Below are 16346 nucleotides of genomic sequence, written 5' to 3'. Positions count from 1 at the left end.
TACCACTGTTCCGCCGAGGCCGGCGGCAGGCATCCAATCTGTGATTTTGTACGCTCGCTCCATATTATTGTTCCGCCAGCACCTCAAGAAACTTGAGCCTTTCTTCAAATCCTACTTTACAATTCAACTCACAGCGAGACGCCTTCTCACGGCGCACAAACACACACACACACACATACACATAACCAGAGCTCCCGTCATCGTTTTAATCTATCGCAAAGCGCAATTCGCACCGACAAAACAGACGAAAGCAAATAACTTGCCAACTCAATCAAATTCACTCGGGCACGGATCGGGTTGCGCAGCCAAGGGGTCGGTTGGTGGTGGTTTGGAATTGATTCGAGAAATGGCGACAACCGTCCAAACGCTTCCGGTCGTTGCGGACTCGGAGCAATCTGGGACTCAAGCAAACCGCTGCCACCTTTTACCCAAAGCAGCACACCAACGGGGTGGATGCAACGTCGAAAGCCTTTTGTAATACACGCCTAAATAATAGATTTAGCACACGGCAAAGCGACCGCTCTACATCGGTACCGGTAGAGGAAAACCCTATGCCATGGAAAACCCAATCAGTTGCAAAGGAGCCACAGCTGCTTGTTAAAAGTGAAGCGGAGAAAGCTTAAAGTTACAAATCTCCGGACACGGGGCAATGAATTGCTACTACCATCGTTCATTTCCGACGCCGGTGGAGGCGGGCGTATTTCCCCTGAATTTAACAGATCTACCCCGGAGTACACGGAAACGGAAATGACCTAAAGTCGGATGACATTTCCCATTGGCGTCCTTGGAGAACATCGCCAGGTTTCAGCGTAAATCTCGAGCCTCCCGGCGGAAGATATCGACAATAGCTAGTCGACGTGCTAGGAATGGTGCCCTTCCACCCCCCCACCCTAGTTGATACTAGAACTCGACGCCATCGGACATGGAGGCAAGAATTCTACGTACCGAAAGAAGCAATAGGTCAACAGGCCGTTTCCTGTGCTGATCGCTGACGGTTCTCAAGCTTACGGGAACGATGCCAAAACCTCGCCCCGAGCAAACGGAAGGAAGAATAAATTATGTACTAAAAATGTTCCGTGCGTGTGTGTGTGTGTGTGTTGTTTGTTTGGTGCACGCTCCGGTGTCGGTTTACGGTTGGGTTTGGGTTGGGTTTGGTGAAACAAACAGAAAATGGTCATCTCCAAAGTAATACAATTTGCCAACCAGTGTAGTGTGTGTGTGTGTGTGTGTGCGTGTGTGTATAAAATCGTTGTTCTGTCGATATGGCTGCTCCAACCAACCATTCCAATTAGTATTCCGTCCTCGATTTCGTCAAAACTTTGCCCGGTAAGAGCCCAGCGACGTTTGGTGTAGCACGCGCGCTATTGTGTGGGTAGTAGGATCATTGCGAACGGATTACAAGACCGTTCTGCCTTCTTTTTTTTATGTCCCACCCCAAACTGGGGCTTGCTACCCGAAACGTTGCTCAGTTCTTGGATTAGCGCCGTTCAGTTTTTAGTACACGAGTTGATTTTATTTCGCCCGTCCATAACATGCCGCTTTCCGGTGGACATTTTTACCTTAACCTTTTTTTAAAGCCATTTTTTTATGTTGGGTTTCTCTTGTAAGTAACCCTAACAAAGGATTGGGATACGCTTTTTTAACATGTTACTACACAGGATCCTTTTTTTTGGTGCTGTAAAATCCCTCCGCTAGAGGGTGTGTTGCGTTACAAGCACCATATTTTGGCTAATATCCTTTTTTCCACCGTCCGTAGAACTCCCTACATCCCTTCACTGCCACAGTTGTTTCCCGCTTTAGTGATGAATTTCGCAATTAGAGAGGTGGGATTCACTTTTCAATATGAACATCCATTCCAAGTCCCAAGTTGAAGGGTAAATATTACACTGACATGGTACTGGCATGGGGAACAATTCTACGAATGAAATCTACATGCCAATACCTCTGTGCTGACTAGGTTCAATACCGATGAAATGCAATATGCTAAATATGGCTCACCAGTCTCGACCATCGGAAGCTCCACGTTGAGTAAGGCGTGTGTGTGAGAAATCCAAAAATATAACTCACTATAAAAAAACGCATATCGAAACGAATTTTCCTACAAACAAATTAAATTTTTTGGCTTCAATGGTGAAACTCACCCCTCCACCCCCTATCAAGCTGCATAAGGGACGCTGCAGAAAAAGAAAATCTAATATCACTCGCCTGACTCAACAAGCGCGGCGGATGGTGGTAGATGCATTCCCTCTGTCTGCTGCAGTTTGCCAACTGCTCGTCCCACTTCTCTCCTATCCATCACCGTGTGTTGGGCGAATTGATGAAGGCAGTTGGTAGTGGGTCCCCTTCCGCTCATCATTTTAAACCGATGCCGGAGAGCCTCGATTTGACAACATGCAATATCAGCGAAAAAAAAAACGCAAAACTCGCATGTGTGCGAAGCGGCGCACTCTGTTTATGAGAGGATCGACTGCCGGCCGGGAGTCGTAAACATCCATCGAGGGATGGATGCCTTTTTTCACCGAAACTGATTGGGTTTTTTGTTGTTGTACCTTTTGGTGCTCTTACTGTTACTGTCCCGCCCTTCTACCAAACTTTGCTGTACGGAAGCTGTGTAAGTGCACGGAATGAGGAGACGGAAAGGCGGAATGGTGGTGCTATACACGGCCGTGATTACCATGTTGTTGGGTCGACAAGGCAGTAAAGTTTCTGCCTGCAATTACAGGCTTACTTCCCCCCGTGGTGGATGGGGGATTTTTGCTCACTCTCTTTCTCACTCGCGCCTTTCCTCTTTGTTGCTGTGACAAGATGTGTTACTGCACACGTCCGCGTGTCATCATCGAACGCACCATCATTACGAGCATGCTGCATGCGCTATTCACGAGCTGACAGCAGCAGCAGCAGTGTGTACGGTTCGCTGAAGTTTTGGGGCACAATGACAAGCGACCCAATAATGGAAAAGAGGAATCCCCTGGCGACTGGCATCCCGCGACAGTTCCTCGGTCCCGGGGTTGTAAAAACTTATCCACCACGGGTAAGTCGTTCACTCCCATGTGCTTGTGTGTGTGTGTGTGTGTGTGTGTGTGTGTGTGTGTGTGTGTGTGTGTTTGGTGCATCGTACCGGTGGGAGGGAAGACATCCGATGCAAGCGGGACTAAAATTACGACTAACGCGTCTGTCGTCAGCCTTTCCGATTCCGTCGAAGAAAGAGCTTGGCGCGTGTATGGTGATGATGAAAACGGAGGAAAGGGACGTTTTCCCGTTTTCACCGTTTCTCAGCGCTGCAAAACCCGGCGTAACACTAGACGAGGGAAAACACAACTCCCCAATCATTCTTCATCTTCATCGTTACGCGAACAGAGTGAGACTCATCGCAAGCAGTGCGAACGACAGGAAGAAGGATGCCCGATTCGTTTCCGCTCTACGATGGGCTGGCGATGGTGAACGGTAGTGGTTGCAAATTACCACAAAACGGGAGAGTTCTGCCCCCCCATCCCCCCCGGTGACGGCCAGTTGGCAGGAGCAAGGAAAGGTGATGAAATGATAAAAATCTGTCCTTACCATCGCACACCGTGCACCGCGATGGGTGCCGATGGGTATTGAGGGATTTCGTTTTGATCATTTTGTGACCGAGGAGACCGATGATAGAAGCCATCGCAAGCCGGAGCTCACTAGCGGAGCGTGTTATAATGGACCATGATGTGCTTGGTACTGCTTGGGCTACACCGGGAAATTGACACACAAGCTTCGAAGGATAAACAGAATCCTGTAAGAGTAGCCCCCCGGATCGAAGAGTGTAGCGTTTTCATATTCAGACCAACAGCGCACAGAGCGTCCTGATCCAGGGATTCGCACGGGCAAAGAGTCTACTTCAAAGAAACTGAGAGCCACACACAAAAAGGAATGTATACTCCGACGGGAAAAGAATACTGATTCGAACATAATCAACGGGGTTTACATTTTTGAATTGATAAGAAAATACTCCTCCCCCCCCGGGGTAGAGCTTACAGGGTGCGCACGTTTTCAAACAGAACTATAATAATTGCAATGCGCTTTGACAGAGAAAAGAAGTCGCCCTAGAGATAGGCGACCGCGCAAGGAATCATGGTTCCAAATTTCTTAATGGAGATATACAACCGCAGTAGTGAGATTTTGGAAAACACCAAGACGCTCTGCGTTTTCCATTATATTCGGTGGTGGAGCGATGGTGGAGTCGAAAAGCAATTTCTATTAAAATGCTTCTGGTAATACGTTTTTGGGGGATGAATCGCGATAAAGCATTTCCCCAGGACCTGTGGACTGTGGAGGTGTTTTCATCCTCCCAGAAGTGACACTAGAGCAAAGTCTCATTGCTTTGACTTGAACATGATTCTGGTGGAATTAAAGTAGGCGAAGTGGATACACCAAACGTTGAGCGAGCTTTTTTTGTCAGGATCGCCGCCATCGTCCCACGTGCGGCAGTGACTGGCAAGCACTAAATACAGTACACACGCTGCTAAGGTTACAGCAGGACCCGCCGCTACAGCTACCCCGAGCCCCGAGTAGGATTACATCTCGTTCGCGTGAATAAATAAATAATTAATGCTAACCAGAACCACCGCACACACACAGACACATACACAACACCATTCGGACCCGACACCTTCCCCGTACGCATGCTTGGCAGGTTGGCCCTTCTTCGCGCGCCTGCATTGTTAATGATTGTCTTCTCATTTTTCGCCCCTTCCGGGGAGCCGGGGAGAGCCGTTTTCTGGGAATTATGGTCCCTGCCCCGGCTTTGGGTGTAATTCACGTGACGCGAGCGGATTACCGCAAGAAGCTCGCCATTTTTTGTGTGATTCGTTTCCTATTTCCCGGGGTTTTTTTTTGTTGCGGTGCAGTATTGTGGGTCGAAAAGAAAATTAAGTATCTCGACACAAAAAGAGGACACGTAGTGCTGTGTGTCCGGAAGTGGGTAGATGAAGTTGTTTTTCGAGAGAGGGAAAAGATGAAGTTACTTTTGCGTGTGTGTGTGTGTTTTTTTTTTGTTTTGTTTGCTGTTGCACTTCGTCCGGAAGACTCTGGAACGCCCTGCAGGAGGAAAAAAAGCCCACGCGTTCAAGGATTTCTATTCATGACGGATCACACTTCGGATCGCCCGGAACAGCTCTAGCTACAGCACTCAGCCAAGGTCAAGGATTAACCGGGGAGGCTCTTACCGTTACGTGGCAAAAAATAAACCTTACCCATTCGTTCTCATTCATACGCTCACTCACACATACAAAAAGGAACAAACATGTTCCTTCCTTTCGTGGGCATGCAGAAAATGATCAATAAACAAGGTAAACTAAATACAGGCACACTGATGATGATGATGGCGATGGTAAAAGGATTTGTGAGGAAAAGTGATACGTGATGTGGATTGTGCTCGAGGGCGGGAAAGCTAGGTGATCGAGATGAGCATGCAAGATGAGGTGAGACTGTTGTGGTATGACTGGTTTATGCTTTCGTGTGCTTGAAAATGAATGAGGAAATGATGTTAGGGTGTTGGTGTGTTTTGCTTGCTGTTAGTAGATCAAGAAGGGATGCTCGATGTCGGATCAATGACTAGACACGTTCAACACGGGGAGCAATCGGCTGTTTTGTTGCTTTTTGGTCCACCATCAACGACACAACACAAAACTCCCGTCCACCCTGGGAACTACAATTTGATTGCATTGTCGTCCCCAGGGGCCGGGTGTGTGTGCGTTTCGCGGTTGATTTCTTCCGTCGACAGATAACAGAGTGGATGATGGTTTTGGTCATGGTTCACCGAAATGGGAAGAGAGAAGAGTGGCGGTTTTTGGTCGCCCTCACCGGGATGCATTACTTACGTGCACTCGTACTCGTTCCACAAATCGACACACTCGAACGGATCCGGACAGATCACGTTGGCGCACGGTTTGTTCGACGGGCAGTTCCGCTCGAGGTTGCGAGCCATCGTTGCCTGGCCCCATTGCGTACCATTCATCGCCGGCGGCAGTGGCAGATGTTTGCCCTCGAGTCTGTTTAAGTAAAAAAGAGAGACAGAAGAAGAATTCCCATCATTAGTGAGAAACACATTTGGTAAAATAAAGAAGAGAGCAACTGCCACTGATTTGTTACCTGATATCATCCAGGCAGCTCTTCTGGTAGTCGGCGTACACCTCGAACGTGCGCACGCCCGTATACTCCGCCTTGCCACCGGCATACACGCCCTCCTGCTTGTCCACCAGCAGCCACTGGTGCCCGTCGAACGTGAACGTTTCGTTGTACCGGCGGCCCTCGCCACCGTCCAGCTCGAGCGTGGCGGCCGAACCGTGCCGGTTTACCCGCACCACGTGCCACTGGCCATCGTCGACCGCGATCGCGTTCAGCCAGATGTCCCGCTCCTCCGTGCGCAGCGAGTTCAGATTGTACCGGAAGCGTAGCCGCGCGTCCTTAATCTCCAGTATGCCGTACTCCCGGTTGTGCTGATCGCTCACCCGGAACAGCTCGCCGTGCTGCTCGCGCGTCCGGAAGCGCAGCTGTATCTGCGTGCTGAAGCGGTCCGGCTCGAACGACAGCGCGTACTTCACGTAGCTCTGCTGCTTGAACGTCGTCGGTATGGTGGGAATGTTGCACGCCGGTCCGGTCCACCCCGGGCGGCACTGGCAGCGCGCCTCGGTAAAGCTGCCGACGCAGTTGCCATGCTCCCAGCAGCGCGACGTCTGCTCGCTCTGGCTGCACACCTCCTCGGTCTGCGGGCAGCCGGCGACGCTGTTGCGCGACAGCCCAGGATGGGCCAGATCGTACAGCTTGCTGTTGTGCACCAGGTTCTTGATGCACCCGTCGAAGCCCTTGCCCATCGGCATGTAGTTCCAGCGGTAGTGCGTCGGATCGAACTGCTCGCGATAGAAGCCACCGATCTGGAGCGGCGCGTTCACGTTCAAGTACTCGTTGAACGGGGGGATGGTACCGCGGGCCTGGCACGACGAATCGTCGAACTCGGGCGGCGAACCGTCCTCCATCTCCGAAACCTCGGCCGACTTGCAGTAGTCCACCACCATGCGCACGTTCTCCGTGTCCCAGAAGATGTCCAGCCGGTGCCATTCGCCATCGTCCAAGCTTTTCTTCGTCTTTACCCGCAGCTCCAGCGTGCCGGAGCCGAAGTCAATCAGCAGTCTTGGGAAGCCTCTCTCCAGCTCGACGGAAATGAAGTCCGACACCAGCAGCTCGTCGCGCTCCGGCGGCACGATCGGTCCGTTGTACAGCAGCAGCCCGTCGGACTTGCGCGTGATAAACTCGAAGCTCAGATGGGAATCGTCGCACATCGCGAGCGGCGGATACCAGGCCCACCCGTTGCCGCGGAAGCTGCGCGTCGTCTGCTGGCAGCGCGGTCCGGTGTAGCCCGTCGGGCACGAGCAGCTCAGCCCGTACCGCGTCTCCATACAGCGGCCCCCGTTGTGGCACGGGGACGAGCGGCACGATTCGGCCTTGCTGAAGTTTCTAGCGCCGCAGGTACACTCCGCCAGCACGTCCACGCGCACCCCGACCAGTGACGTTTTGTTCGCGTTCACCATGTACGGCAGCGAGCTGATGTCGAGCGTGTTGGTGCACGAGCCTTCGCACATCTGGTTCTCGTACAGACACTCGTCGATGCCCACCATCGTTATGTTCACGCCGACGTCTTTTTCGATCTCCTCCCGGTGCATCAGCACGATGCCGTTCAGCCTGACCGGTTTGTAGTAGGGGGAACCGTGCGCCGAAAAGCGTACATCCGTTAGAGGCGGGTGCTTGCGGCGCAGCTGCACACTGAACACGTCCACGTTCTCCCGATCGATGTTGAGCAGGTCGGCCAGCTTGTCCTTGAACCGGTCGGCTTTGCTGCGCGACAAGCTCTGCGTCCGGTAGTTCCACACGCGTATGAAATCCTCATCCGTAATGCCCGCTATCCGGATCGAGCCACTGTTGATGACGGCATCGTGCGGTATCTCGCGCACCGTCACTGTCACATTGGCCGGCACGTCCGCCTGCGTGTGCTTTCGATCGTACACCTTAAACCGCAGATGGTACCGGCCGTCCCGTGTGCCCTGCCGCATCGTTATCATGCCCGTGTCCTCGTCCAGCTTGAAGCGCGGATGCTCCTGCGACTCCCAGTGGAACTTCTTGTCCGGCAGATCCCAATCGTCCAGATCGTACACGTACACCCGCCCGATCTGCGTGTCCGGCGCTTGCCCCAGATAGTTGTACACGAATATGTCCTTCGAGCCGGGCTGCATCTTATTGTCGTTGACGTCACCTATCACGACGGTTAGCGTGCTGGTGCCGGTCATTGCCGGGTTGCCGTGATCCTTGATCACGATCGGGATCAGATACTCTTTCTGCTGCTCGCGATCGAACGAGCGGAGCGAGGACACGATCGCCATACCGTCCCCGTTGGCACCTTTCTGGTCCTGCTCCACCTTGAACGACGCCCGGATGATGTCGTCCGCGCCCGGATCGAGCCGGAACTGGAACGGTGGCCCATTGCTCTTCGAGCGGTCATCGTCGTCGGTGGCCAAAATTTCCACAACCTTGCGCGGCGGAACATGCTCGGGCAGCACAGGCCGGTAGTCCTTCAGGAACTTGGGCGGATTGTCGTTGATGTCCTGCACGATCACGGTCAGCGTGGCGGTGGCCGTTTTCGGCGGTATACCATCATCGATTGCCAGTATCTTCACCTGATGCCGGGGCGTCACTTCCCGGTCGAGGTTGCGCTGAATCGTCACCGTGCCTTCCTGGTTGATCGAGAACTGGCGCTGCCGGTCGGACGAGCGATCGATCGCGTACGACACCTTGCTCTTGCCGCCCTGGTCCGGATCGGTCGCCTTGAACGTTTCCAGCGTTTTGCCCACGTCCGCATTCTCGTACACCGAAACCTCGATGTTCGGCCGCTCGAACTGCGGCTTGTTGTCGTTGATGTCGCGCAGCTTCACCACCACCCACGAGTACGCCACGTGGTACTTGTCGTTGTCGTTGTCCTCGCCCTTGTCGTTCACCTGGATGCGGAACCGGAACCCGTTGCTCTGCAGCGGATCCTCGTAGTCGAGCGGCTGCACGATCTTCAAGCTGCCCGTACCGTCGTTGTTGCGCACCATCGTGAACTTGTCCGCCCCGTACCCACTGTTGTCGATCACCTTGTACTGGAACTTGTTCGTTTCGTCCTCGTCGTGCACCGTCACGGTGAGGATGGGCATTTCCGGCAGATTGGTACCGTCCGTTTCGTCCACCTCCGTGAACCACTCGTCCTTGGTGAACTGGGGCGGCATGTCGTTTATATCCTTGACGCGTATAGAGGCCGTCCCAGTCCCTTTCAACCCCCCGCCATCCATTGCCACGACCTGTATCGAGTAGTCCGGCGTGCGCTCCCGATCGAGACAGCAGACAGCCGTCTTAATCACGCCCGTGTCCGCCTCAATCTCGAATATCGGTGAGCCCGTTTCCTCCTCTATCACGTTCTTTTCGATGGAATATATCAACTTTGCGTTCGTACCTGTGTGTGCGATTGCGTTTGTGTGTGTTGTGCAATGGGGAGGCAAATGAAGGATTAAAAAAGAAAACGGTAGCCCACTGGACATTTGAAAGCGCTCATCGTCTCGGTCATCATTGGTTTGTGTGTAACAATGAGTCCAATTGATGAGGACACAATCAAACACTGGCGGGCGAAGAAGAATAAAGCACCACACTTACCTTCATTCGGGTCATCGTAGTCGACGGCCGTCATGGTCATTACAACCATGCCGGCGGTACCGTTCTCGGTCACATTGCCGAAATAGACACCCTGCGGGAAGATGGGCGCATTGTCGTTGATGTCCTTCAGGTTCACCTGTACGTCCGCGTAGCCGACCAGCCCTTCGCCACCTTCGTCCTGCGCGAACACGGTAAAACGCCACTGCGGTCGACCGTTCGGTTGATCTCGATCCAGTGGCTGTGGAAAAGTAAAAACGTGGGGGGAAACGATGAGAGAAATCGTACCGGTACGCTGGAATCTTTTCAGCGTTGCACTTCTGACCGGTTGGACCGTGACAGAGTGGGTTCAATGATAAATCCCTAATTTACCCAATCGACCTGCTCATTGGTTGGGTCAACTGGTTTCGTCGTGGCGCGACCTGTCCGACAGCGCACAATGTGGGAAGTGGGCCAGTTCGTAGTAAACCCTTTCCCCGGGTTCGGTGCGGAAGAGAGCGGACAGCGAACATCATTACAAACACACATCCAACCAGATGACCCCACACTTTGGTTTTATTGGATCCGGGACAGTGGCGAATCGTTTCGTGCGAACCGACAGAGACACGGTACATCATTGTACCAAAAGAGTGTCACAAACAAACACGCGCAGACCGTGCCCAGAAGGACATCATTATCAAGTAGGGCGAGAGAATCGATCAGTGTTCCATTTCCCGTTCAATTAACTCGACAAATTGAAAATGGCACTTTGTGGCACACGATGCTTCGCGTGCGCTGTGCTACAAACACTCGGAAGGGAAGTGAACTTGTCAAAGATACAGACGAAATTAGATCCCTTCAGTGCCGGTGGTGAAGGTGAGTTCCGTTGAATCATTCGCCGTGATAAAGCTCGGATTTGTGTCACGGGGAGTGAGACATTTGCATCGAAATAGTTAAGCTTCATCATAGAACGATAGTTTCCTTTGGATCTCTACTTGGTGTTGTGTTGAGTCTGCTCTACACCCTTAAAAGGTGAACGGATGCAATAACAAAACACTTACTTGGAAGTTTTAAAACGGAACAACTAAGCGGATTAACACAAAACACAAACCAAAGTTTCGAGAAATGGCAACAGCGAGTGAAACTCGTGCCATGATGTATTCGTTAAATGAAACAAATTTATTCAATTAGTGGTTCCGTTGTTTCTCTGTCACTGTGAGCACCGCACGGCATAACGTTGCAAGCTCTAATAAATCTCGGTTACCGCACGTCATCAGAACAAAGCACGTATCATGAGTTAAAACACTTCCGAGAGAGAGAGAGAGAGAGAGACAGAGAGATGGTTGCTTTGCAAAGCGTAACGTAAGGTGATTTGTTGAAATATGCCATATCCTGCTGACACTGCGGTCAGTGGTCAGTGTGGTACTGCCCTACCTTTTGCCACGGTTCCCATGCACCCGGGTGTGAGGTCACAATTCCATGCACTGGGAAACTTTATTGTTTACCTGATTTTCACCGTAGAATCATGCAGGTGTGTTGGTGCCTTTCTTACAACCCTTCATTTAATAAATTATTCAAAAGCGTTAACATAAGCGAGAGACAGAAATCGAAAGTGCAAGTGCATCGTGTACTTGTGTGTGTCGTTATGGAGATCCGGGCGAGAGCGAGGCACAATTACGATGTACCTTCTTACATCGGAACGGAACGGTATTAGAGGCGTCTGCCTCTAGGTTGCAGCTGTCGGGATAGAAATTTCAACGCCTTGTAGTGCGCGCGCGTGTGTGTGTCTACGTTCACGTTTGACCAAATGCGCTTTTCCAATGGTAAATAATTAATTAAATACAGCTCGGACAGAAATTGGCTTAAATTGTTCCGTGCTCGTTGTTTGCTGTTTGCCGTGAGGGAATGGAAGGAACGATGACGATCATGGGAATGAAGCATTGTGCATTCGTACGAGATGGTATGAAATCAGGACCTAAGTGGACAGAGCCTACAAGGAGGGCGGGTTGTTCTAGCAGCTGCTGGCCGAGCGGACGAGCGCTTTAGACGACTGATTAAATTAAAATCTCTTTTCCTGTTCGGGTTGGTTGATGAAGCGGCGCTGTGTTGCAAAACCAGCGGTTAGTTAATATGTGGTTCACTCTTGCCAACGATCGCCGCATTTGGAGAGTGCGGTGTTCCAGGAAACATATCATCTGAAAATGTTTTCATTCTAGAATTCCAGCTCCATGTCATGCGTTCGTGGAGGGTGGAGAACAGCTTCCTGCATCCATTTCCATTTCCCGCTGGAAGAAAACACATAACAGTAATGGAGCACCGTACGAGTTGGAATTTGAAATTCTTGGGTACGATTTTGCACCCGTGCCCGTCATAAATCAGGGTCTCATTCAATTAGGCGCCAGCATTTCTTGCAATTGAACGGCAAATCGGTCGTTCGTTACGACGCAAAATTAATATTAATTGATATTGGAAAGCTCCCCCCGATCCTCCCGCAACGAGCAGCGCTAAAACGGAACGTCCGTACCATGCCCGTGATCAAGTTGACGATTGGGACATGTTTGTCGCCATATTGTCATTTAATTCACAGCTGTAGCAGCAGCAGCCGGCATGTTTCTTCAGCAAGGCCAAGTAGGTTGTTTCGTACAGATTGTTTCCGGTGGCGAATGAAAATGCCCATTTTATACGTGTCCATTTTGGGGTCGGTTTTTTTCACTCATTCTATCTCTCTCTCTCCAAATGGGCGTGTGCATATTTTTCACCAATTTTTAAACCCACGCACACATACACAAGACCGCGTGAACGATCTTTTAGGCGCGCATAAAACTAACATAACATCAAGCGCAAAACATCTCGTCGTCGTCGTCGTCGTCGTTGTGCATGTTTCGTTCTCGGGCCAGTCACGGCAAGAGCGCATCGCCGTTTCGAAATTGCGCCCATCAGGAACATTTACATGAATATTTCAGCGATATCCACCCAGCCTACCGATGCTGCTGCTGGTGGGGGGCTCAACCCTAAAGCCATTAGCTTTTATGACTTTCAAGACTGTGCAGAGGCGTTCTTTCTGTGTCGCGTGTTATTATTTGTCGAATTTCGGTGCTTGTGAAACGTTCGCAGGAAATCTGCTGGCAAAGTCCGGCTGGGCTGGAGGCGTAGTAGAGAAGTAGAATATGTTTTTTTGTGTGTATGCCTTATTTGTTGCAGTGAGCTTCAGCATGCTGGGTGTCCGCATGTTGCCATCGCACGGTTCAGCGACACTCAACGAACCATCAAACTGTCGTTAGACGGCACGGCAGCAAGCAAGAAAAAAAAAGAAAGGCGCTGCATTACGAAGCATTTTTGCACACAAAAAAACAAAACCAAAAAGACCATCCTTGTCGTTTAGCACCCGAAACAATGGCAAAGAGACATCAAGACCAGTGCGCCATCGACACGCGAAAGGAAGCACAAAAAGTATCGCGAATTGAAAAAAGGCAATCAAAAACAAGACAGAAATCAAATTAAATGTACAAGCAAGATTGAGGTTTTCTGCTGCCTACTACCACTACTACCTTTTGCATCGCCACCACAGAAGGCACACACACACAAATACACATTTTCCTCCCTACCATCAAACCCGCACCCCCTCCCCTAGGCGGGTGAAGAAGGATTACGGAAGAGAATCGGATCAATTTCGATTGCCTGTCCTAAAGGGGGAGACCGCAGCAGGCAGGATGAAAGCTATCACAATTTTCCCGCCGGCGAAAAGTGTTGGATTATGGGTGCCGTTTTGGGCGCACAACAGAACACCCGAAAATGAGACAAAACGAAAGAAAATGATAAATTTTACCACCAATAAAGCACACGCTCCCCAGTGATGATGTTGGTGGTGATGGTCGGCATCGGTTTTTCTCCGTGCTCGAACAGGCCTTTCCGAGCGTTCAGAGTGATTGGGAGAAATCCAATAAATGCCGAAAACCGGTTCCACGGAATGGCTCACTGCAAACAGGGACGGGGGGAAGGATACCGGCCCGGCCAGATAGAGCGAAAAGATCATAAATAAATGGCGAATCAAGCTTCCATCCATTTCGATTGCAAACAAAAACATCAAATATAAACTTTCCGCGTCCACACCGTGTGTCTGTTTGTCTGTGTGTGTGTGTGTGTGGGTGTGTGTGTGTGTTTTTGGGTCCTGCTGGAGTGGGCGCGGAAAACCCGAAGACCTTTTCCTCAGGCGTGGTGCGTGGTCGTGTTGCCGGTGGGAAATGCCCGCACATTTTTACAGTGAATTAAATTTCGATTTCCGCGGATGGATACACGTTTAATTGAGTGTAAGAGCGTATCGTTAGCCGAAAACTCAAAGAACGAAAGCTTACTGAACCAATAGCAGTGCTGCTGCTGGTGCTGCTGATGCTGCTGGTGGAAAGATATCATGTTTAATTAATACTTTATTGGCACGATTTATTGTACTTGCGTGCCTTCGATTGAGACGTTTAAGATACTTTAATGTACACAAACCAGCACAATTAAATTCTGTACGTCGCAAATAAGCTCCTTAAAGGCTTCTTTTCCGGCCAGCTGCCAGCGATCCTAAAGTCAACCGAACTATCATTAGTTGGATATTTAATGACACGAGACGAAGCGCACAAGCAGCAGCAGTACACGAACGGGGGGTAAGCTGGCTGCAAATAAGCAAACAATTTCATAATGTTCTTGTAATTTTTGATAGCTTAAGCTGTCGAGTGCCGAGCGAGCCAAAATGCTGCTGCTGCTGCTGCTGCTGCTGCCAACGCTGCTGCTAACGCGAAAGAAGGCTACGACGTATCTTTGCCAAACAAGACAGGGAACGACAGGACTAAAAAAAACCCTCTAAAGAGTTCCACAGGAACATGGCATCCTTCTAGCGATCGTTGTACAAGTGGATAGAAGTGGTAAGGGCGAGGAGCACGATGCGCAAGATGTCTGCGGGTCATGAAAAATGCATCAATGAAAATCCCGTTCCCCGTGACGCGGCAGGGCAGAAAGGCCACCCCATCGTTCGCAATGGGCGAACAGGCAAACTTTGACTACACGAAACGATCTGTAGATAGCAGGAATGGCAGGGCAAAAGGGCGAACACGGTCACAAATACGGCTGCTTATCATAATTACGATGTGCTTTAGGTAACTAACGTGCGGCGGAAATCGGAAGCAGAACCCAAGAGCAAGCGGCAAGAGCAAGCGCAACCGTTAGCCGATTATATTAGTACGAGCTGCTTGCTTGCACTGATCTACTTTTCCCCGGCGGTGCTTTCCACGAAGCAAGACGGTGGCACCGTGTGTCAAACCGTGGCAGACTGGTGCTGGTGCCAAAAAAGAAAGCCGTTCTGTCACTTTTTGATAAGTTCCTGATAAGTTTTACCTCGTAAGTCGTACCGTCTTGTTCCTTTCCGCCCTCCCGTTTTCCCCCTTTACACAGGTGGGTTAAAGGCCAAACGGTTCCATCCGGTCGCTTTGTGCACAATACGCCTTTTATTGCCCCTTCGAGTGACACCCACTTCCGGAACCGGAACGATTGCTGCAGGATTACACACACACACACACACTGTACACATCGACGGTACGGAAGAACGGGAAGTGAGGGAGAAGCCGTCAGAAATCTTCGGCTAAATATTCCAACCTTTTTCGTACTTTTATCGCCCACCTCCACCGTGCGGTCGTAAAATGACATCAAAAAGTCAGTGAAGCAGCGAAGACGGTGTGTGTTAAAAAAAAAAAAAAGAAAATCCTGGTCAAGTGGCCATTCCGTGTCTTTCTCCACTCCAAGTGCGGGACCGACTTTTTGTGCACTGCCCCGCCGGTGAGCAAAACCTTTGGCCGACTTAAATATTATTTATTGAACGTTGCTCTTTTTTCTTCCATTATTTCGTGCTTCTTGTCTTCCTTCTACAATTGGGCCCTTTTGTGTAGTCCCTGTGTTTTTTTCTTCTTCCTCTTTGCTTTACCAACCGTGATAACCGGGGAAAGTTTTTCGTTCACCCAAGCTCAGGGGCTTTTTGTTTCTTCTCTGCCCCTTCGGTGTGCCTGCGATTTTCGGAAATTGGTGTATAATTTCTTGCCTTCTTGGCCACTCGTTAAAGAAGCGCTTCTACCCAAACCAAAAAAAAAAAAGGTAGCTGCTAACAAAAAGCACCGAACAAAATGGGGAAGGACAGGCAGCAAACTTTCGTACTAAGTGGAGAGAAAGACTGAGAACATCTTTTCTCATTTGTTACTTCCCACTGGGGCGCGCCCAGGGCATTCCCGCAATCGAGCAGAGAGTGCGTTTAAAATACGATCCTCCCAAGTAACGGAGGGATATCCCTTCGGGAAACGAACTTAGTTCTTGCTGCTGCTGCCGCTGCTGCTGCTTCTTACTTACTTGCCAGCACGATGAATAAATAGCGATCGTCACAGCTGGTGTCTCGTGGAGGCGGCTGGTTGCTGTGCCTGCAAATGACGGCTGGCGCACACCCTGCTGCTAGAGCTTTGGCAGAAAGATCACAGCCCCCGTATGGTATGGAGGAGATCACATATTTCACGCATCGGTTGAATGTGTGTGGCGTGTGTGTGTATAGAGTGGCCAAACTTTCACCAAAGTAGCTCAAAAACAGACTGTTCGGATTGGGGTGGGGGATTGAAAGCTTGGTTAAACTTTTCCGACTCCTGTCC

The 16346-nt window shown here is 50.6% G+C and overlaps 1 protein-coding gene across 17 annotated transcripts in view; it reads right to left on the bottom strand.

Moving 5' to 3' along the window:
* The window catches only part of LOC120959188 (neural-cadherin), a 258035-nt gene that overhangs the window by 20726 nt on the left and 220963 nt on the right, over positions 1–16346 (bottom strand). For all 17 annotated transcript variants that reach the window (XM_049609863.1, XM_049609875.1, XM_049609874.1 and 14 more), the window contains 3 exons: positions 9706–9943; positions 6121–9508; positions 5850–6020 (listed from right to left, as the gene is read on the bottom strand). In XM_049609863.1, the coding sequence (XP_049465820.1) occupies positions 5850–6020; positions 6121–9508; positions 9706–9943 (3797 nt within the window). The remainder of the gene's footprint in view (positions 1–5849; positions 6021–6120; positions 9509–9705; positions 9944–16346) is intronic.

Source organism: Anopheles coluzzii, chromosome 3, assembly GCF_943734685.1.
Source record: "Anopheles coluzzii chromosome 3, AcolN3, whole genome shotgun sequence".
In the NCBI taxonomy this organism is placed as follows: Eukaryota; Metazoa; Arthropoda; class Insecta; order Diptera; family Culicidae; genus Anopheles; species Anopheles coluzzii.
Note: the sequence above shows the minus strand (reverse complement) of the source record. Positions and strands in the feature narration are given on the sequence as shown.